Below are 24,277 nucleotides of genomic sequence, written 5' to 3'. Positions count from 1 at the left end.
AATAATAATAATAATATTTATTTGCCCAAAGGATACTATATGTCATGATACAATCATAAAACAAGTATATAGGGCACGTCAAAATTAACAAATTCACATAAGAAAATGTTACATTTCAGATTGAAGATATTCTTTTATACTATAAAAACACTTCTCTATTAAGTAAGCTAAGACACTCTTTTTAAAAACATCAATATTTTCTATACTTTTAATATATACAGGTAGGTTATTATACAATTTTGTACACATGAGCTCAGGCCCTCTAGATACCAGAGCTAGGTTCGATTGTTTGACATGAACGTCATTGCATCTCCTGGTTTCATAGGAATGTATCCTATTATTCATAGTAAAACAACCTTTATACCTTTTTACATATATGACACTCTGATATATATATACGCAAGGTACAGTGAGTAATTTAAGGCTTTTAAAAAAAGGGCGACAATGAGCTCGACACTTTAGTTTGCACATACTTCTCACAAATTTCTTTTGTATAACAAACACATCATGAAGTTGGGGCGAAGATCCCCATATTATAATTCCATATGAAATTCTTGAGTAGAATAATCCATAGTAAAGGGTTTTCAGAACATACTGGCTTACACTATGCTTTAATACAGATATAAGATAAAACACTGTATTCAGTTTTTTACATAGGTGCTCTATATGTGCATCCCACTTCATATTTCTATCCACATAAATTCCTAGAAACTTTACACATTCCATATCATTAAGATAATTATTTTTACATTGCAGTAGATCATTGTCCTTTGGGCTGTGCCCAGCAGAAAACAATATCACTTGGGTTTTATCATCATTTAGCCTTAGTTCATTGACATCACACCAGGTTTGCATGCATTTTATTATATATTGACTGGAATCAATTAACGCGGTCAGATTTTTTCTTTTTGATAAGATGGTTACATCATCTGCATATAATACACACTTATTATCTTGGGTTACAATTTTATTAGGTAGGTCATTGATGAATATTAGAAAGAGAAGAGGACCCAATACTGACCCCTGTGGTACACCCTTTTTGACTTCTAACGTGGAGGAGAAATAGACTGTCCCATCTTTCCTGTATGCTACTTTCTGTTTTCTTCCATGAAGATATGTCTTAAGCCAATTTAGAGGAATGCCCCTAATACCTATTGATTCACATTTTTTTAGCAATTTGTCATGATCCACAGCATCAAAGGCTCGGCTCATGTCAAAAAATATCCCCATTACCTTATTTTTACTATTTATTTCCTGTGTAATATTATCAATTGCATTAAATAGAGCCAATTCTGTCGATTTTCCCTGCTGAAAGCCATATTGATGGAGTGATATTATGTTTTGCTTATCAAGATAGTCAATGAGCCTTTTACAGAATACATACTCAAATAATTTACCAAATTGTGGCACTATAGATACTGGCCTGTAGTTTTGCAGATTATTTCTATTGTCTTTGTTCTTATACACTGGGACCACCTTGGATACCTTCAAGGAATCAGGATATACACCTTCTGACAAGGACTGGTTGACTAACGAGAGTAAGGGTCTTCGTATGAGGGACTCACAGTCTTTAATTACTTTTCCCGTTATTCCCTCAATGTCAGCAGACTTTTTCTTTCCTATCTTGGCTATATAGAGAGACAACTCTCTTTCTGAGCAAGGCTTAAGATACAATGAGCTACTTATTTTATGGTTTTCGAGAGTAGCTCCACTTTGGGTGGTAATCACCCTCTTAGGAAGATGCAAGAATGAGTGGTTTAGGGCATTGGAGATTTCAATGGGGTTTGTAGTAATTTCCCCTTGTTCATTTGTAACTTGATCTGGCAGAACTGTTGGGTTGGCATTGACATTACTTTTTATGATGTCCCAGGCTACTTAAATTATTGTAAAAAAAATTATTGTGTTATTATAAAAAATTATTGTGTTATACAACAAGTTTTTCGTTTCCCGCTTCGTGTAGGAAAGTTTTTCCTAAAACATGTCATATGTTACTTGTTTTATATAACATGTTACACAGTGTAAACGCACCTTAACTCAAGCACACAAATTAAAATTTCACCTTTACCTTCAAAATTGAAGCCAACTCAGAAACATAAATCCTCTCAGTGTCTAGCAGCTCAGCCAATATTCTGTTACATTTTCGGGCAGAATTATTTGATCCACTGCCCTCTACTGAGGTAGCTGAGGAAGAAGGTGGAGGGGATGGCACTTCAGCACCCGAGGAAGAGTCAAGTCCATTGTTGTTCGGTTGAGCATTGTCTAACTCAACCACAACAGGCTCTATTTCTCCCTCAGCACCACCGTCCTAAAATTAAGAAGTTACACATGAGCCCACCAATTATTCTAGTACATAATACCCAGGTGTTTCAAAATGAATAGAGGGGTCTTAACACTTCTTTGTATTTGTTACACTAAACTCACAGCTATAAATCAAACATTAATTAAAGAACAACTCAAACAGTCTCACTTAAAAGCCTGCAAGTGTTCACCAAAGCCACGTGTTCACCAACATTTTGATAGCATCTAGCCTTATGTAACATTCTGACCCACAAAGTACGAGTTTCTACATTGATGCACAAAGCAATCAAAAAATGCACAAAGCAAAATTTGACAGTTCTCTTCCTTTCTAAAAAAGTAGCTAAATAGTTCAACGAAACTCATCCAATTGTGGTGCACAGGCCTTTAGTGTCAATTTTAAAAATATTCCAAAAAATAACTGCAACTATACTCTTAATTGTAACAAGTTACTCTTTAAAGTTGTTACTAAAACTTGTAACTAATTACAGATTTTTATAAGCATTGTTACTGAGAACAGTGACATTTTTTTAGTACTTTCCCATCCCTGGAGCTTACTAACACACAAAGATTTCTTTTCTTATACACATAGTTCATACACAAAGTTTGAAAGCAAATTTATCATTGTTCCCAATAAACATTATAATGGAAACCATGTGAACTAACCTTTGTACACAGTTGCAAGCGTTGATCCTTGCCTCCCTGCTGAGGATTTGCACCAAGAAGGTGCCCATCCTCAGACCAAGACTGGGCCATAGGCTGCTGCAGGGGAACCCCAGGCTCTGGGGTGACCGTTTGCACAGGCCTCGGCGGTGGCTTCTCAGACAGCCTTCTCAGACTGACCCTCCGTTTCTCACACATCAAGTGAACATCTTCAATCCTTTGTACTACCTGAAATACATTAGTTTATCCACATCTATGAAATACCATCATGCCATTCCTCACATTTATGAATGAATACTGTGGAGGCCTGAATACCAGCCTACAATTCAGTTGCAGATCAAGGACTAATTAATATGGGCTGGGGATTGTTCAAGGATCAATTCTTCAAGGATCTCTCAAAAGTAATAAATGTGCTTTCTGTCAAATGTTACCCCTGAGATCCACCATTGCTGTTTTTGTAACTTAAATGCTTATTTTAAGTCCTCAACATACGAGCAAGATACTTTACGAGACCTTGTTCGTAAGTTAAAAAATCTGAGCAATGCATTGTAAAGTGTAGTTATCTTTCAGAATGCAACACTGCATTACACGTTTGCATTACCTCACTACGGTGGTGAACTGCTCATGCAGAGTGGGCTACATGGCTGGAGCTGAAAAATCTTCATTGTCCACGGGGAAGTAAATTTGGCAAAATGCTGAACAATAGGGTAGTTTCCTTCATCAAAGAAAATGAAAGGCATTGATTGCGATTCATTACCCACCATTCGTGTATTCAAAATATACAAATTATTTGGTTTTAGAAATCCCAGTTTAGACGAATGTTAATGGTCTTCTAACAGCATTTGAAAAAGGCCAGATTGGCGCCCATGCGATGCCACTCCATGTGACATCACAGGGACCTAGTTTCTATACGAGTAGATAGGAGTTTTACATCGTCTGAGATAACGAATGCATGCATGAGGGACAGAGCTCAGGGAAACATCTCTTAATAATCACCTATTAAAATTGGCTAAGGTCGAAAAGTTTCCTTCGTTTGATAGGGTATTAATAATCCTTATTTAAGCCAAGCGCTACCTGCTATCAGGGTACTCTGCTACCTGCTACCATCCTGCATCGTATCAGCGCTCAAAGCCTCGCCCCAAGGTCACCTCACTTGGTGGCAGAGAGAACCAGAACGACGTCACACAGGGTTTTCCCAGCATTCATACTTAGCCTTCGCATTTTCGTGCACTTGAAAATTTTCCCTTTTCATTTAATCGCAAAAATAGATATCGTCATTTAAAAATCTAAAAGCATGAAATATGTGCTCCAGGAGTAATAATCTTTCGATTATGGCCATAAAAATAATAATAGGAAACCACCCTATTCCTGACTTATGAAATGTTTCATTGATACTTTGTTTAGACTGTGCTCTGAAAGTAAGTTTCTCCACAGAGTTGCGTCGCCCAACCTCAAAGGCACCAAATTTGATATTTTGGGCACCCTTCAATTTTTTGAATGTTCGTACCTCTGAAAGTTTGTAAGTAGAGGGCTTTTTGCAGTAAAAAGTGAAATCCATGCCACATCCTCATGCATTATTATAATTAGGGTACACAGTGACAAATGAAACACACAGTTACACTAAGACCATCAATAATGAATTTAAGGGAGGCTGAGATTTTGCTTATAAATATATTCTTATGCCGGTAATATTTGGCAAATAATTGAAGACACAAAAGTTAGGTTTTGACTCTAGTTGACTGATGGGGTACTGAGCATACAAGTCGAGGAAAGGACAATAAAAATAAAATTCAATACATTATCAATATGAGACAAAATTTCTCACCAATTCAACATGAGATCTCTTTGGCTAAAACAACTGTAGATTTGATATCATGGTAGATGAGGTAAAATGATCATTTCAAATTGTTTCCTTTCATCAAAATGGCAAAAAAATAATAGAAACAGCCACTGAATACAAATACATCCATTCTAAGAAATTTTCACATATAATAAGTTGGAAAATGATAGGAGCCAAAACTTGGATCCCGGGCCTTACCTGCTGAACAAGTGCCTTGGTTTCCGGAGTGACTACATCAGCAAAGAGTCCCCAAGGCGAATTTTGTTCCAAATCAGCACCACTGCAGGAAGACCGTTTAGGCACAACTTTTCCTTCATAAGATGCAAGGAAACACTCCAAATCACTAAGAGTTTGCTCAGCAAACTCTGGGGATGAGCATTTCTCTATCCTCATTGAAGCAAGTAAATGAACTCCTTTTGAGCACCAATCATTGGCCTGAAATACCATAAAAAGTCAATAAATGAACTTTTTATCACGTAATTAGCTAAAAGAGGCCACACATCCCAGTTTGGTCTGGATAGTCCCAGTTCAGACCACTTTTGAGGGCATCGTGTCGGTTTCCAAAAATTCTCTACAATGTCTCGAGTTTCATGCAAAAATTATGGGAATCATGTTGTTATGACAACAGTTTACAATAGAATGACTAACATAATACGGCAATAATAGGTTTGTCGAAGAAGGAAAAATAAAATAATAATCTTAGCTATAATTTTACAAACACATTTGCCTGGAGTAAAGGTATAGGGTTCTTGGACTTCACGAAGGACCCCCCCCCTTCCAGTGCAAAGAGGCCAAGACCAAAACATTTACAGCCACCCTAAATTAGCTGACAGAGCATGAGAAAAATAATGATTGTAAGAGTTCATTATTTTAAAATTATAATTTTCCAGATCTACCAAAATGATGATACACTGTTCAAAGCAATGAAAAAAATTCCTAAAACTATCAGTTAAATGAAATGCATCAAGGATCTTGGAGATAACACAAGACATTCAAAACTCAAAATTGCAAACAGGAATCAATGGTGAAAGTCTTAATGAATGCGCCCCAAGTCGTGAAATCAAGATTATTACTCTAGTCTAATTTCATTTTGAACATGTTTTAAAAGAGATAGAAATGATCACATCAGCACACGACTTCATTCCATGTAAATGACCCCTTCACATATCACATACCATTATTCACAAAGGGCTCTAGGGGATTTTTCCTTTGGAAGAGGCCCAACAACTGCACCAAAATTTAACAACGAAAAACCCACACATCACACTTACTCTCTAGAGGGTGGTTTGAAGTTAAAATCTGTCCTCATACATTCCAAATATTAGCAGAGAAGAGTTAATAAGGACTTTGTTGGCTATGCAAGAGACCCATCAAATGGGCCCCCGCCTATTCTTTCTTTGTTCAGGCTTCGCCTCATCCCACTGGAATGCTCTTCCCTTTCCATTCTTACTTTGGGGTGGAGGGAGGAAGATCAAAAAGCTGACAACCACTAGGAATAAAAGGCCACTGCCTGTCATTTAAGGAGGGACAGCAAATTGAGCAGCCAAGATAGGTGTACCGACAAAAGATGAATTCCATGTAGTCACACTTCTGTGAATTAAAGTGTGTGTTGCCCAAGACAACCTGGTTTAATTCCCACAAAACGTACCAGATTTTAGTTTGCTTCAACAAGAACCCAAATCTTTCAACAAAACAAAACATATATGTATGTAATTGTATAGCTTCTATTTTCTCCTCAGAGTCTTCAAGAGGTTTTTCCTCATCTCCTCAAGCATGTACATTCAATGAACATGACAAAAAATGATTAATCGATGTTAATCATGATGGTTAATTTGGTAGACTGAATAAGCCTGCAAACTTTTACACTCATGAAAGACATTTCTCTGGATGTAAATAGACAAAGTTACAGTTCTAGATAAAATTTTTTACAGAGATTAATTATAAAAATCAAAAATCTCCAAGAACTAACCTTCTCAACTCTCTCCTGAAGATCCAAACACTTTCTGAGTAGCCTTAGCCTTTTCTCCAATCGCTCTGACACATCTGAAGCCATTCTCTCAAGCTCCAAGCACTTAGGTAAAATGGAATCATGGGCATAATGGTTACCAGCAACCAGCGCCTCTCCTTGAGCACAAACCTCTCCAGCTCTATCCAGTTCCCTCTGTCGAGGAAAAAGATCAAAACTCAGGATTGAAAAAATTACAAAATGGAATTTCAATTGTCATTGACAATCGATATATGGGCAACTACAAGTACAGCACACTCCCGATTATCCGGGCTAATGATGGGGAGAGGTGACACGCATAATCAGAAAACACAGATAATCCAAACACTCACTTAATTTTCTTGTAATGCTCATAAATTGCGTAAATCAAACACTGCATTGTTATTTATGCACTTATTTTGTTATTTTAGAGTCCTTCCCGGAATCATTGAGAGCTTTCTTTGCCTTGAAATCTTTTTAGCAGTGATAACGTGATTGTACTCGTAATCCTATTGCTCCATAGTAAGACCTGGTTTCGAAAAGCACATATCCTTGGCTGTGTGATCACAGATACAGAAAAGAAGTTTTCACGAATGTTTCAAAAATTTGCGACTTCAGAAACTACACGGTCAGGCACCACACCACAGTCGCATCTCACACAAGCTGCCCATGTTGCAACTGCCAAGGGACGCAAATCCGTGATCACAGAGCGCGGTCTCGCACTGTGAGTAGAGGATTCCATTAATGCAAAAAAATCCGTTTTACGAAAGGGGATTCAAATAGAGATAATAAGCCCGGTATTGCCTAGTACTGAAATGCAGTAATTCTGACGATTCTGAATACGATTTTAATTTTTATAAAAATTGCGGAAAACACTGAAAGAGAGCAAAAATAATGCATGGACAATCCGCAATACGGATAAGCCATGGCTGGATAATTGGGATTCTGCTGTAGTAAACAATTGGACAAAATGAGTCAAATTTCCATGTGCAACAGGCTCAAAGCAATAGGCAATATGAAGATCAACAAAACAAAACACATGAATTGGTCAAAATACTCTATATCTTAAGGGGCAAGTGATATTTAATCTACATAGATGAGGCAGGGAATCTAGGCTTTAAAAGATACCCATCAAATACACAAAACTGAAATTAAATTGGATCCATTTACAAGAAAATTAACCAATCACTATTTCAAGCTTCTACTATCAAGCTACTCTTTTACTGCAAAAGGGCAACTTTCTCATGTAATGTCTAAGCTGAGGACATTTAGGCACTAAAAATGGAGAAATAGAAAGCCTAAATTGGCTCTAAAAATTTCAAAACAGGCACTTAAAATAGGCGCATAAAATATTTTTTTGTGCTCGACATCAGGGCTTAACACTGCAGCTTCGGCTTTCACAGTGGATTATGCTTCTTCTTCATTCAGTTGCTGCATTACTTATACAGTGAGTCCTCGTTCAGCGTCACCCCGTTTAACGTCTTTTCGCAATAATGTCACGAAAATTTTGAGACCGTCATTCGTTTATCGCACCTTCGCTTCGCGATAAAGTCAAGGCTTTTAAATTTTGCGCGAGAAAAAAATGCGAAGCGGCGGGCGTTGCAGGTTGTTCATTTTGTGGGCGGTAATACAGTCAGTCTAAACGAAGTGTAAAACGGTGTGTTTATTGTTAATTGTGATTACGGTTTTAGCAAATTTTCTGCTAAATGAATTCTTAGATAGGTGCGCAAGGTTTTTCCTTGACATAATGGTTTTCGGGAACCTAAAAAGTGATTTCAAGGAATTTTTCCGTGTAGAACTCGGAGTTTTTGTCGTCACTTTTTTCGCCGTGTTCACAATAATTTTGGTTCCTGTAACTGCGTCGATGTTTCAGCGATGATGATGCCCAGGCGACGCTTGCCCGGGCGACCACCATAGCGAAGCTGAAAAGCAAATGCGGGAAGATACAAAAATGAAGAAGGATTTACGCCAGTGCTGTTATTGTCGTCGATGAAGACAGGAACTCGTATTTATGCCATAGCTTGGCATTCCCATCGTAAAAAATGCCCCAGATATGATACGCTAAAATTTTTTTGCGTAGGAATTGTGAGGTCTAGGAGCCGATATTCACTTTTTACATTGTTTCTTATGGGATATTATGTTTCGATTAACGTCATTTCGTTTATCGTCACATTTTTCAGGAACAGTAAGTGACATTAAACGAGGACTCACTGTACATGAAAAGGCCTAAGAAAAAATTACTATAAATTTCTGTTTTCATAACATACAGTAACTGTACAAATACATAATGTCTAAAGCCGTTGGGAACTTTAAAACATATCCTATTGTTCAATACATGTATTTAGTTTTTAAAAAAATGTAATAGATGATCTCCATATAACCTGCATCAACTGTTTACAAGCATAACTCGCTGAAAGCTGTCATGCTAAATCAAAATCAAGTAATATTTCACAAGAAGCATTAATTACATAATATATATTCCTCCTTATGAGATTCTACCAGCAAAATGAAACTCAAGCATTCAGAAGTTAAGCATACATTTGGCAACCATGACAGCAAAAGTTGAAATAGCAATTTAGTTCTTTCATTCTGTTTAATTTAAATGAAAATATGATAAATACTCTAATTCATTCTGAAATGAGCCCCATAAATTTTAACATAACTTTAATTTGGCTTAAAAAAGGTCATCATAATTGTAAAATTTGTACAATTAGACCAATGATTGGTAGTAAATTATAATGATGATGAATATGAAGTTCTACAGCAAATAAAACATACTACAATTAAGGCAACAAATTGCATTGAAGCAAGAATTGTAATACTGGCCATGATGATACCTTGCAGTTTTACGCAGTAAGAATTGTAAAAATGCTGTTAGGGATGGCATTAAATCATGATCAAGCATGTAATTTGCTTGTTTCAATGACTCTAACCAAGGTACAAATCTTCTTTCACTGATTTCAGAATTGGATATTTTTCTGCTAATCATAAAAGCTAAACGACTGTTTTATGGGCACAATAAAAAAATTACCTTCTCAACATACACCTTGATGTTTCAAACCACTAACACCTACCCACCAATTTTTACATATTAAATAAAATAACTTTTTATTGTAGTACCTACTGCATGTCTACTTCAGCAGCTTGTAAAGTAGTACTTATGTAGTTATTGTTATCACTAAAGCCAAGCATTTTTTTCTTTTTCAATTTTTAGTCAAGAGATTACATAATCTCAAATAAAAACAAAATTTCTTTTTTCCCTTTTCTAACCTGCATGATATGATTATGAAATTTAAAAGATTTAGTGCAATAATACAAAATAGTTTCAGGTATTACATACTCGTTGAAACTGCTTCATGTAATATAAAATAACTTTTTCAATTACAAATATTAAAGTTCACACAACTGGTTTCATCACAGTGCGACATCATCTGGTGTAGTAACAGGAAATACCAACTCTTAAATTCACAACATTATTTTCTTTGATATTCTGTGGTACCTATCGCTCCAAACAATTTTCACAGCTGCTAAAGATAAATGGTTACATAATTACTACTCCAATCCAACAGGTAAAATTTAGGAAGTACCGTATTTCCCGGCCGATAAGACGCACTTTTTTTCTCCTAAATGTGCTGTAAAATTTGCCTGCGTCTTATGCGCCGATGGTATACGGATATCACGGGTATAACTTCGTCCTATAATAAGCAACCGTTTTGACAGGATAAATAATTACCATTAAGTATTTTTTAGTGTGTCAGGCATTGAAAATAGTTCAATTCATTAAAAATTTTGATAATAGCACTCTTTTGAGCAGGTTGTTAGAAATAAAGTTTTAACACGTCGATGTCTAACTCCCTTAAAAAAATTCCCGGATAAATCAGAAATGCATACAATGTAGCATGTTCAGTTTAATCTTGCAATGGGTGCTGCTGCAAAACTTACATACATTGAGCCAAAGGAGATGTCATCTATATGCTAATACATTGTATCTCTCACGATAAACTCACGAGTCTACCGGCACCACCGGCACTCAACCTTAGGTAACAATGTATGAGCTCGGTGTTCAGTCAGTTCAGGCGTAATGCGTATCTTTCTATTTAGTCTGCACATGTGCTTCTAAGCACAGAAACTTGGTAATTTCTGTATAAAAAGTCAAAATTGGAATAACCTAATGGGATCTAAAGAGAGAAGATTGTCGTACAGTATTTCGTTTAAACTTGAAGTCGTGAAATATGCTTCGGAACACGGCAACCGGGCAGCTGCAAGGCGTTTCGGCCCACCTCCAACTGAGAAGATGATACGAGAATGGCGGAAGCAGAAGGTAGATTTAATGAATGCAAATAAGAGTAAGAAAACTTTACGTTCATGTTCTCCGAAATGGCCAAAGCTTGAGGAGCACGTTAAGACCTGGATAATAAATCACAGGAAGAACGGGATCACTGTTTCAACAAAAATGATTTTAATAGAAGCGAGAAAGTTGGCGATAGATATGTCTATTGCCGATTTTCCTGGGACAACGTCGTGGTGTGAAAAATTTATGAAGAGAAATAGTCTGTGCATGCGTACTAAAACCACAATAGCACAAAAACTGCCACCCGAATACGAAAGAAAAATTATCGAATTCCATAAATACGTACTTAACCTGAGAAAAATGAAGTGTTTTGAAATAGGACAGATAGGAAATATGGATGAGGTTCCCTTGACATTTGATGTGCCATCAAATAGAACTGTGGACGTTAAAGGTGCAAAGACAGTTACGATAAAGACTTCCGGCAACGAAAAAACACGCTATACTGTTGTCCTTGCGTGTTGTGCTGATGGTTCAAAACTCCCTCCTTTGTTGATCTTTAAACGAAAAACGCTGCCTAAGTGTACAATTCCACATGGAATTTATATTCATGTTCATCCTAAGGGATGGATGGATGGAGAGGGTATGAAACTGTGGTTGCAGATGGTGTGGTCCCGGCGTCCAGGTGGACTTCTGAAGAAATCGTCTTTGTAAGTGTGCGATCAGTTTAAGGCCCATATAACGGACTCCGCAAAAATCCTTGCTACAGAACTGAAGACGCATCTTGCTGTGATTCCTGGTGGATTGACTTCTCAACTGCAGCCTTTGGATGTTTCAATCAATAAACCATTCAAGGGATTTATGCGTGAAGAATGGATAAAGTGGATTGAGGCACCAACTCACGATTTCACACCGACCGGAAGAATGAAACGGCCGTCAATTTCTACCGTTTGTGAGTGGGTGAAAAAGTCCTGGCAGAAAGTAAAAACTGAGACTATCATAAAGTCTTTCAAAAAGTGTGGAATCAGCAATACGCTAGATGGAAGTGAAGATGACATTTTGTATGAGGAAAGTGACGACTCCCGAGAAAATATCCACGCGAATGATTTTAGCAGCAGTGATGAGGAATTTCTGGAGTTCTATGATGAATAAACTCTGATATATTTGCTCATTAATAATTTTAAAAATTTTTAATATAAGAAGTTCCGTTTTTATGTAAAATGTTATCATTAAAATTCTTTTTTGTATTATCCAAGTATTTTAGTTTTTTTCGTAAATTTTAACCTGAAAAATCCAGGTGCGTCTTATGCGCCGGTGCGTCTTATAGGCCGGGAAATACGGTATTTCTTCATTGCTTATTTTGCAGATGCTAATATAAAAATCAGTATATTTTCTTAAATGCATACTAAAAATTAAGCTTGAACCCCGGACCCCGTATATTACCACGTATATTTGAGTCCAGAAACTGTTAACTGAAGGGGTCTAATACACTCACCAAAGTTTGTGTATACCTATTTCATTCCCAACCAACCACCTAATCTTATAACTGTATCAAGTTTGCGAGTCAGGGACTGCCGAAATTTTAATGGTGTGAGAGAAAATAATTCTAAAACTATTATAAAAAAAGACGATTCATTTTTTCTGAAACTACGTATCATTAACTATCACCACTTATTGCCATTACCATAACAGGATGAAGAGAAAGATAAACAAGATTACAAGAGAAGACAGACAGAAATATTATAAATTGGCAGATCAAAGGAAAATTGCAAACAAAACGTGAAAAGATAACTGATTTTATGATTACAAATTAATTTAAAAAATGTGATTTTGTCAACTAATTTTTCAAAACAGGCAGCATGCCATTACTGTTAATGACTAATTTAATTCCTCTATTTCAGTAAAAAGTTAATGAATGCTGTCCCTCTAGACAGAGCATGTTAAGAGAAATAATTGATGTGACAGACTACACTCAAGAGAGGAGGTGAGGTCACCTATCCTGAAATTTTGGCCAGGTAAAAAATGTGAGCTCACCGTAATGCGTCCTTCCAAAAGTGAAGCTTCACGTAATAGACCTTCAACTTTTACAACTGATTCCCCAACCTCAGTGGTCTCCGCTAACTGGCGAGCAGCAGCATCAAGGCTTGCCTAAAACAATTATTGCAACAGAAAATCCTTACTTAAATGGTAAGCAAACGTTAACACATTCAAAATAAAAAAGGCAAGCAAATGAAAAAATCTTCCAAACATTTATCAACCACTAAAAATTTGACAAAGAAGAATGTAGTTGGAAACATTTTCTTAAGTTACCATTTGGAATACGATGCGTACTTATCCCAAGCATAGAAGAGGCTGGCTTTTAAAAGGCAAACTTATAGTTTCCGAAGCTATGTATAAGGAAAACCAATTCAAAGGAGATGCATCAAAAATCAATGGATTTTCACCAAAGCGCAAGTATAAAACAGGCAGCACAGTAGCCAAGCCATTTGATACAGATTTATGTACAGGTGACAAATGATAAACTTGATTTTTCTTGAAATTTCATGAAATTTAGTTTAGTGATAATAATAATGGAGCAGCAAGGTAGCCTAGACAATATTGTAAGCCCAATTTAGGTGGCAAAGAGGTTGTACAGCCAACTTCAAGGAAATAATTTAGCTAATAGGTTCCAAAAATTTGGGAAGAGGGAATCTCAGCATTAGTAGTGACCATATTTTCCCCATTCAAAGAAAAATAATAACATGTACCTGCCATTAATGATGAAAGAAAGCCAAATATCAATAAGGTATATTCTTACAATAATTATTTTTCAATTAAATATTCATCACAAATTTCCATTGATGGATGTATTCATAAAAATTAAACATTTTTAAAACTAATCAATGAATTTAAAATACATTGCATTAAGATAAAATTGTGGAAAAATGCAATTACATTTATTTTAATATGTTGAACTTTCACAATATCTCAGAAGAATTGATTGAATGAATGTGAAATAAATCTGAACACTCATGGTAACGAGTGTTACATGAGATGGATAATTTGTCAAATGATTGATAAGTTTTGGATGGATGGATAAGTTTCAAGGTTTTAGCACTATTCTAATCAAATATTGATACTAAATAGTCCAACCCTAAAACTATTACCAGCACAACAAAAATCATGACCCAATCCCAGAAAATAGAAGTGAAGGTTTTGCACGTTAAAAGGGTTGGCCCCGACCAAGCTCAAGGCAAGGCCTCTAGCCAACGGGAAGATTCAGCAGGGCATCGAGAAAGCCCTCATGAATGAAGTTTTCCATTTATAAATTTTATACAATAACATGTCCATTGAATTCAGTTGATTAAGGCATTGAAAATCCACAAAATAATCCACAAACATAGATTGAAGAGACAGATATGACTCAACTTATCTCGCTATACATGCTAAAGTCAGATAGTGAGGTGAAAATGACTAAAAATCAAGTGTAATATTAATTAACCTTGATACTATTAACAAAAATTAACCCAAAGAAAGTATTAAGAAAAAAAAAACTGCTCAAAAACAATGGTTTCATTAATTTAAAAAAAACCACCCATATAATAGGCAAGGCCTTTTGCCTGTTGGATGCCTTTAAAACAAACCCATATTAGAAAGCAACGTAGGGATAATCATAATCAGCTAATAAAAGCGATAATTTCAAGATAGTAATGCTTCAATAGCACCACTTCATTAGAGAGATTTAAATACTGTAGATTACCACCTTGAATCATCATTATTTTCAAGTATCATAGCTATCACTGATACGTAAAACTTTAGATTAAAAAATAATGTATAATATGAATTTGTAACAAAGCCTACCTGGAGCTCACGAAAATCATACTCGAATTTCCGAAGTTCAAGGCATTGCCTCAGCCTGGTTGAATGAATACTCCAAAAGTCATCAAAAGTTCTTTCAGTCTCCTCCAGCTGGACCAGCAATCTAATTTAGACATCAATGAGAAGGGAGGGAAAATTAATAGCTTTCTACACATTAATAACATGAAATCAGATTAAATCTAAGATGCAAATTCTAACATAAAATGTTAATCAGTAATTCAAAATATTACCAGCAGCATGTGCTACAAATTAAACAATACAGAAGGCTAAAAGTCATATCATTCACACTGCATTTCAATAGTGACGGTACAAATTACAAGAAGTTTTAAATTTTTACGATAGTATGAAAGTTAAAATACTACTTGAAGATTTATGCCTGAATAAATAACTGAAAATAATTGAATCTTTTTAGCAGAAAATATCATAATGACAAATTTGCAAAACACACTGCAACAATAAATAAGATATAATGACCATCATTTGATAAGGAATGACCAAAACAGAGCAATAAGTGAAACAAAGCAAATTTATACCAAATAGTTTGTAACTTGAAGGAAACACGTCCAAAATACATATGAATATAGATAATGAATCATGTACAGCAATAGGGAGTACACAGTTTTTTTTTAACAAGAGCATAGCAATAATTTTTTGGCATTATCAAGTTAGGAGTGTTAGCAAAACAATTTAAATACATAGTTTCCCATGAGATTAGTAGTGAAAATGTTTAGAAAGGTATTAAATCATTACTGGCATGATTGTTCCCAATAATAAAAATTAAATAGGTGAAATTTAACAAATGGTGACCAAACATATTGTTCAGTATTATCATGGCTAAATACCTTTCCACAGCAGTAACATTGAGCAAACGGTCAGGGCACGTCCTGTATGCCTCAAATCCAGGCTGCTCTGTGGGCAAGGCATCTTCGGAATGATTGGGAAGAGTATTGCAAGAATTGGGCACTGTGGTGCATCCCCTCAGCTGAGTCAGGAGCGTTTCTCCATGGCGTGCTGCTCCAAGGATCTCATCTTTCAGCACACGATATTCTCGACCCTATAATAATTTTTTTGATGAAAAATCATCACATCAATCTTTACAAAATCTTCAAACACATCACTTATAAATAATTCTATAAAAATTGATCAATGTTTACATCGAATACAGATCACATCATCGACTACACCTTCCATCCCAGTGGGAAATAAAAATGAATACAAAATCAAAAAAGACATTAATCCTTGCATTCATCATTATTTCGGCGGAAGTTTTGACTTTGGGTTCTGGAGTAAAAAGTCTGCCCAAAAATATAGGCCTAGGCTATTCAAACAATTAGCATATGTTCTGATCTTGCTTTGACAACAATATTCAAGGGCTAATACATGGAAAAATGGAAAAGGAAGACCTCGGACAAAATATATATGGAATACGAATATGAGAAAGAGAAAAATGTAGGTGTCCACAGATTAGCTGATAGGAGAATTGAATGGAGAGCTGTGTCAAACCAATCTTTGGATCACTGACCAGTGATGATGATGGTGAGACTTTAATGGACTGATTTGATCACAAATCTGACAAACCTGCATTTCAAGGAGCTCCTCTGTTGAATCAACATCATTTGGAAATGCTGTCTCTTGAAGGCGACGAGTGAAATCATCCAGATTGGTTGACACTTCATGCGTATTGTTTGAAAATTTCTCCAAGGCCTGGAACATGAAATAAATCCATTATATCAGCAAATATATCTTCTGCATCATTTAACTGAATGTGTAGCTGTGAATCTAAGTTATTGAGAGGTACAAGGAACAATAAACTAATCATTCAATGTGAAAAGACATCATTAGACTTCCTCAGAACATAGCTCTGAGAAAATGAAACTGTTATGATGGTCATTAGAAAAATTGTAGGTACACATAAAAGTGAACAATAACCATCTAAACCCTTTCGCGCCGGACCTTGGTTCAGGGAAATTCTTCCTCAATACGAGTCACTTGAAAGTTTTCTTTACTCCCTTGTACGAAGCATTTTTGCATCAACTGAAGGCAGTGGTTCCCTCCCTAACCATTTTTGGACCCAATTCAGAGGGCGCCGATCCCTTTCCTCGGCCTCAGCCCCAGACCCTAGAAGGATTAAAAGCCCCTTCCTAGCATGAGTTCGCGGTCAACTGGCTAAAATGTTAATGCAAAATATATGAAAATATTTGTTGCTCGCGCCGATTTTTTTACATTCAAAATGAATTTTGTTTTTTTTGAGCGTGCAGAAATTTTAAACGAAGTTCTAATGTTGATTTAGACGGATTTAATGTATTTACTAGTTGTTCTATAACTCCGTTGAGATTAACGTTAGAATTTTGTTTGAAATTTCCATGTGGTCAGCAAAAAAAGATGAATTCATTTCTAGCATTGAATTTCAAAAGTAAGCACCAATATTTTTTTGGAAAACACACTGCAAATAACAGTAGTTGACCGCGTGGAGAGGATAGGAAAGGGTCGACCTGAGCGGCCGAAGATGGGACTGGGCTCGCGCTAAGGCGGATCGTGAGGGGCGACCGCGTCCGTGGGTCTATTGTGCCCGCGACGGTCACTTTTTTCGACCTGTGCCACACAGGCGTGGCATTCGTTGGTTAGGGTAAGAACATTCAGGATGCACTGGTGTGGCATTCGGCGCGAAAGGGTTAACTCTAGAAACCTGATCACTCACCACTCTTTGCTCAATCCATTCTTCATGGTTGTACGGAATGCAGCCATCCAGATCTTTTGTCAGCTGATTTTTTTCAATGTATTCGTGAAGCTCTTCCACACAGTCACAAACAACCACCTAAGATATAAAATTAACAACTCATAACTAGGCATAACAATCCAGCAGGTTGTGAGATGTGATAATAATCAAATCAATTTATTTACTAGGGCAATAAATTCTAAATAGCAAGGAATATGGCCTACAAGAAATTCACTGCAATTGAAATTACTATGTTTTTACATATATCAGAACTAGCTTCAACTACCATCAAATACACTTACTTCTACCATTAAATAACTGCAAGATTAGGTTGTTATTTAAATTTTCTTCAAACAAAGGTTGCCATGAATTAATAAAGTATTATCCACTTCAAATCAGAGACCATTAGGTATTTTAAAAAACAATAACCACACTTTCATTCGTGCAAATAATTTATGCTTTTCAACTTTAGAATTGAAATACTTGTCTTCGCGTATGCTTTTCTCCTGATATACAAATTATATGACTTAAAGGAAAAATTATAGATATCTACGCAATAAGATTTTTATTGAAAAAAGAACTAGCATACTGACCTTAAACCTGAATTCCTCACGGAAAAGTTTACTGCTTACTTCAGATATAGCTTTCTGCAAAAAACCTGAAGGTCTTAGAACATATGCAACATGAATGATGCCAGGAAAGTATCCCTGAATAAAAAATAATTGTATCAGGATTCAATGTTCTCAAAAATATACCATATAAATATGGAGAATATGGACAAATATGGAGAATAAAGTTACCCTTACCGAAAGTTTAAGTAAAACAGTCTTCACCGAATTCCACTTATCATTCCTCCTATCAATAACTAGGACAAATCCAACATCTGCCTCATCTAATCTGTAATCATAAGCATATCCATAGGTTAATGATTTCTACTACCAGTAATATTATAGATTTTAACCACTAATCCCCACTCAAATACACAAAGTGAAAAGACTAAGATTTCTTACAGCTGGCTACAACATAGTGTTACCGAAAAAACGAACTGATAAAACTACTGAATAAAAGAGACAGCACTTCTTCAGTGAGCAATAATTGTCCTTTAATCTCAGGTCTACTGTCATTTTCATTTTTTATGAGGGTTGTACCAAAAGCAAGGTTCCCAATGAGCTACAATGTTGAGCGAAGGTGCTAGGCTAAATCCCACAATAGGGTAGTTTCCTTCATCAAAGAAAACGAAAGGCATTGATTGCGATTCGTTACCCACCATTAGTGTATTCATAATACACAAATTATTTGGTTTTTGAAATACCGGTTTAGACGAATGGCAAGGGTCAAATTTTATCCTCATTTGAAAAAGGCCAGATTGGCGCCCATGCGATTCCACTCCGCATGACGTCACAGGGACCTAGTTTCTACACGAGAGGATAGGAGTTATGCATCGTCTGAGGTTACCAATGCAAGCATGAGGCACAGAGCTCAGGGAAACATGTCTTAATAATCACCTATTAAAACTGGCTAATGTCGGAAAGTTTTCTTCGTTTGATAAGGTATTAATAAACCTTTTTTAAGCCAAGCGCTACCGTTCAGCAAGGTACTCAGCTATCCGCTAGCATCCTGCGACGTATCAGAGCTAAGCCTCGCCTCAAGGTCATCTCACCGGGCGGGAGGGGGAACCAGAAATACGACGTACGGAGATATTTCCCGACATTCATACTTAAGCGTCGCGTTTTCGCGCGCTTGAAAATTTTCACTTTTCATTTAATCGCGAAAAATAGATGTTGTCATTTAAAAATCTAAAAGCGCGAAATACGTACTCCAGGAGTAATAATCTTTCGATTAAGGCAATAAAAAAATAATAGGAAACCACCCTATTGTGCAGTGCACAGTGGTTCTCCTACTCTCGAGTCCCCCCGTCCTCGATTCACTATGTCACTCATTACTGGCTTTGCAACCATCAACAATGGAAGTAAAGATCCCTGTTCCCACCAAGTTTGAGGATCGAACAGTAATCTGATTTCTCCAGGCAAGGCCGTTGCCGCCCGTGGAGATTCATCAGCAACTGACTGAAATTTATGGTAAAGAGTGCATATCCGTTCAGCACGTCCGCAAATGGTACAGGGCTTTTGCTGAGGGTCGCACGGAAGTTCACGATGAAGAACTGAGTGGAAGACTGCTGGTTTCAGATGCAATTGTCCTGAGGATGAATGGTGAACTGCTCAAAGAATAGATGGTCATTGTCAGTGAACTTGTTGAACGCATTCCCGAAGCTTCCTATGGCTCTGAAAGAACTTTAGCAGACAAATTGAGTTATTGCAAGATGTGTGCTTTCTGGATTCCATGGATCCTTACTGATGGACACAAGGAGGAATGCCTTGACTTTGTTCGCAAATTTCTTCAACAATGTGAGGGGGGAGGCAACAAGGAGAAGTTGTTGGATTCTATTGTCATGGGAGATGAAACGTGGGTGTTCCATTACATCCCCAAAACAAAATACTTAGGTGGCAAACGCTTCAAGAGCGATGATGAAGTCCAAGCAGAGGTCACACGCCTCCTCAATGGGTTGGAGGGAGACTTCTTTAACTTAGGAATACAAAAGCTGGAGCACCGTCTTCAAAAGTCTCTCGAAAAAAATGGAGACTACATTGCAAAATAGGCAAAAGTGTAAGAAAAATATAAGAACCCTACTTTTGGTATAACCCTCGTATTTTTAAATCACACAGAAATAACTACATTTATTTACAATTAAATAAAAGTGAACGTGGATCAAGACCCTAGAAGCCCAAAAAGTTTTACATGGGTGATTGCTTTACATCTGAAAAGTCTTTCGAATTTTACTAGAAATCACAAACACACATGACAATAATCAAGAAATTGCAAATAAACATGAACAATGAAAGCAGATTTTTGGACTTGAATTAAAAAAAAAAAATATCTGAAGACCTAACAATAGACACCAATTCTTTAGGCCTGTTTACACGGTGCATTAACACGTACAGGTTAATGTATAAATGTATGAACGCGAGAATGAACGCCAAAATGCACCGTGTAACCACCCAACTTGTGCGAATGCATGCACAGAAAATAGAACCTGTTCTAATTTGGTTCATGCATTCGTACATGTTCCGTTCCGGTCCACAAAAATCATTCACGCAAACGTACATTAACTCGTACGTGTCAATGTGTAAACAGGCCTTTTATTTAGATATTAAATTTAATTGTAAGCAAATATATGCTACACTCTTTCATGCAACACCATCATATGAAGGAAAATTCATTTGAAACAAGCATACTTTCTCTCGGTGAAAAACTGAAGTAAAAAAAGTCACCCCATATCATGGCCAAATCGATAAAGAGGATCTCACTGACTTAAACCAAAAATCTAATACCCCAACAAATTCCTTATCAGGCCACTTTCAAAAATTAAAAGAAAAGTAAACACATTCACAATTACACTATAAAATGCTGCATCCTTCAAACTGTCTAAACTCGTGCGTGTAAAGACTGGTAGACATAAATTTCAAAATCTGGTCCTTCTGGCCAGAGAATATGGTACCTTGAACTGCATAAACTGTAGTATTTTTCTTTGAAACCCCTTCCATATGCCGAAAATTCAATAAAATTTCACTGCCCAATCCCATAAATACATCACAAGACAGATATTGCAAATCATTTACTCAATAATGAACAAATAAAAAATGCGAATGCTAGTTATTGGCAAGGGTAAACTAACACCTAATTTTATGAATAGCATACTTACGAGGGAACAGAGGTGAGGTAGAGGATCAGCTTTTGATACCCCTCATCAGCAAGACTACAGAAATTTCCAAGGTCCGGAAATGTTATTATTGGCCTACCCTCTTTTGATTTACCACCTAGAGAAGACAAAATAATGCCCAAATAATTATCGATAAAGTCATACATTTTTCATGCTGCAACAGCATAAGAGGGTTAATGAAAGTTGAACATACCAGAAATTATGGCGAATTGTCCACGCAGAAGATCTGCCACATCGGCTACAGTGAGGATGCTGTCAATATCGTCCATTGTGTCATCTGAAAAGAAAATTATCATATGATAAGCTTTTATTGAAACTTAAGTTCTGCTTTAATTGAAGGACACAACCATAAAATCTTCAGTCTTAACAGGAAAGGTATAAATTAAAAATTGCCCACCAGTGACTGACAATAGCCATAAATTAATTAACAATATTTTGATAGGACATTGATTCACCAGCTGAAAGAGATTAACTCAGCAAGGACTAAATTAACAGTAGGAATTACGGCACAGCCGGGGACGTTGTGGGGTGGATTTCAATGAAAGAGGATGAATTAAAATACATCCATATGGCTAGTGGGACAGTTGAAACAGCTGACACAAGAAGTGAAACTATCCGGTCCTGATACTTCAGTCTCCCCTTCCACGATGTAGAGCTTGACTAATTAAATGAAGGCATTTTAACCAATTATAAGATCTTGAAGGAGATGAATGAAATTGCATTACACATCTAAAAGAACTGTGAAGAATTCCAACTGATGGCGTAAGCGACTTGAATGGTATACAGCAACGTAAACAGTTATCAACAAGTGACACAGCAATTCGCGATGGACTTGGACGTAATGTGCAAAGCAAAAATAGCATTCAATAATCAGGACGATCATGATGCGAATACAATATTTTCTGCCTTACACCGAAATGAACATTGCTTCATCAAGTAATACGCAACTTACGTGATCTCTCCTGGCCAACTGTTCCAAGTTGGACAGCTGTAGTCAACCCTCACGACTCTGGAATACATCGAGTATCTTTGTAATTCCAAAACTGGTTTCCCAAAACACAACCTGCATCATCCTTATAAGTCCGCTCATCTTTCTCCCTTCAAAATCGCTCATTAGCCACTTGAACGAAGTGCCATTCAGTCCCTATTTCGGGATGACCTTTAATTTCCGACAAGGGGTGCCACGATGACAGATTTTTAGTCAAATTAACACACTTCACAGGAAAGGATTTCAAATCTGCATCATGTTTAAACGTATTGGGTATAAAACGCAAGTAATATATTTATTGCGAATTAATAGTTCAAAAATCGCTAATCTCTCAATGTGTATTGTAAAATAAGAATTCCCAGAGAAAAATGGCTTCGTATTTTAAAATCAATTGTAAAGTTTGAGAACTATTGCAGAAGATTACATATAGATATAATTATGAATCGCCTCTTCTTTCCCGAATAGTTAACTGCCTAAAATTGTAATACAAAACTTTAAGCACCGTTTTAAACTGTAACGTTGGTACGACTCTTCCGGGCCGGGTTTGTGACCGCGAATTTTAAAGCCCTTTTGGAGTTGGAGCAAAACTATGGTACTCGCGAAAACACAAGACATTTTTTATCTGAAACATATCAGCGAAAAATTACAACTATATTAGTTAAAGTGACACTGCCGGAGGCTCTTGAAAGTTTAAAAATCAGTGGTTAACATATTAAGAGCAATGAATTGATTATTTAAAAAAACATGTTTTTACATTGAATAATATAGGGAAGGAACAAAATATTTCTTAGCTAATATAGTGGAAAATCCTGTTAATTTCTGACACTGCATTTCTAACACTGATTCATTTTGTTAAAAAGTTAAATATTCCATCACTTTAAAGCAAAAACGTAGATACTTAATTACATGCGTGACTTAATCCCCGCTTCATATACATAGGTCATTCATTTAAATTCAAATATATAATTTCTAATGGAACTGCTTATGACCAACAAAAATATATCATTCCTCATTGTGGGAAAAAGTAAAGGCAGACCAAAAACATTCCCGCGGGAGGATTTGTCAAAATTATGTGCTTAGTCTCCAAAATTGAAGTGAAGTTTTATTTTTCAATGAATAAATTTATTTCCCTGGCTCTTTTAATTTTTAAAGTGCCTCATTTCAAAGAGCCTTGTTGGGAATTAAAAATATTTCAACCTAGTAAGATATATACAACCGGGCAACCAGACAAATTCATTGAAAATCTCGTAATTGATTGTCTCTCGCATTATGTTTAAGCGTAGTGTATTTTTGTTATAAGAAATGTATGTGGATATGTATTTTTAAATATAAGAAATAACCTAATTTATTCATGGAAATTTCACAATGATTTTTTTATGAAATTTTATTACATGTATTTCCCTTCAATTAGATGTCACATATAAAATGAGAGTAATTAGCAATGAAGAAACAATATTGAATTCATTGTAGCAATAGGAATGATCTCATGACAAAGACACAGCAAGTTGATGGTGACGATCAGTAGAGGCTCCGCCGGCATCGCGCGGGGCCGTAGCCCTATAACTTCATTATCTCTCAAAGGATTGATGTCATAGATTATTTTTAACGTGACGAAGAGCTCTCTCAAGTATTGAAAGGTACAAGAAGTGACCTGAACAGATTCTGATGATTTCGATCAGCTTTCACATTTTGAAATTTTGGACTTCTTTCACGTTCTGGACTTCTTTTCACATTCTGAATGAGCTTGCAGCGAAAATTTGGAAATAAACAACCACTGATGGCCTCGACAAACATGGAGCTATGAGTTGTATAGCAAGCAATATCACTATGTTAAAAAAAAGAATCTAAAACAGGAGAACCTCTAATG

The 24,277-nt window shown here is 36.3% G+C and overlaps 1 protein-coding gene across 2 annotated transcripts in view; it reads right to left on the bottom strand.

Moving 5' to 3' along the window:
* LOC124154000 (guanine nucleotide exchange factor DBS-like) overlaps positions 1-22,586 on the bottom strand; it is a 43,513-nt gene extending 20,927 nt beyond the window's left edge. For both annotated transcript variants that reach the window (XR_006863810.1, XM_046527467.1), the window contains exons 1-14: positions 22,375-22,586; positions 21,616-21,699; positions 21,405-21,519; positions 18,451-18,541; positions 18,238-18,351; positions 17,627-17,743; positions 16,507-16,632; positions 15,771-15,982; positions 14,911-15,031; positions 13,105-13,218; positions 6,768-6,959; positions 4,997-5,233; positions 2,962-3,186; positions 2,066-2,305 (exon numbers count right to left, since the gene is read on the bottom strand). Coding sequence is in view for 1 of the 2 variants with exons in the window: in XM_046527467.1 (XP_046383423.1) it covers positions 2,066-2,305; positions 2,962-3,186; positions 4,997-5,233; positions 6,768-6,959; positions 13,105-13,218; positions 14,911-15,031; positions 15,771-15,982; positions 16,507-16,632; positions 17,627-17,743; positions 18,238-18,351; positions 18,451-18,541; positions 21,405-21,519; positions 21,616-21,691 (1,980 nt within the window). In the remaining variant the exon portion in view is untranslated. The remainder of the gene's footprint in view (positions 1-2,065; positions 2,306-2,961; positions 3,187-4,996; positions 5,234-6,767; positions 6,960-13,104; positions 13,219-14,910; positions 15,032-15,770; positions 15,983-16,506; positions 16,633-17,626; positions 17,744-18,237; positions 18,352-18,450; positions 18,542-21,404; positions 21,520-21,615; positions 21,700-22,374) is intronic.
* Positions 22,587-24,277: the final 1,691 nt, after the last annotated feature.

This window comes from Ischnura elegans, chromosome 2 (assembly GCF_921293095.1).
Source record: "Ischnura elegans chromosome 2, ioIscEleg1.1, whole genome shotgun sequence".
Classification (NCBI taxonomy): Eukaryota; Metazoa; Arthropoda; class Insecta; order Odonata; family Coenagrionidae; genus Ischnura; species Ischnura elegans.
The sequence above is the reverse complement of the archived record's forward strand: the minus strand, read 5'-3'. Positions and strand labels throughout refer to the sequence as shown.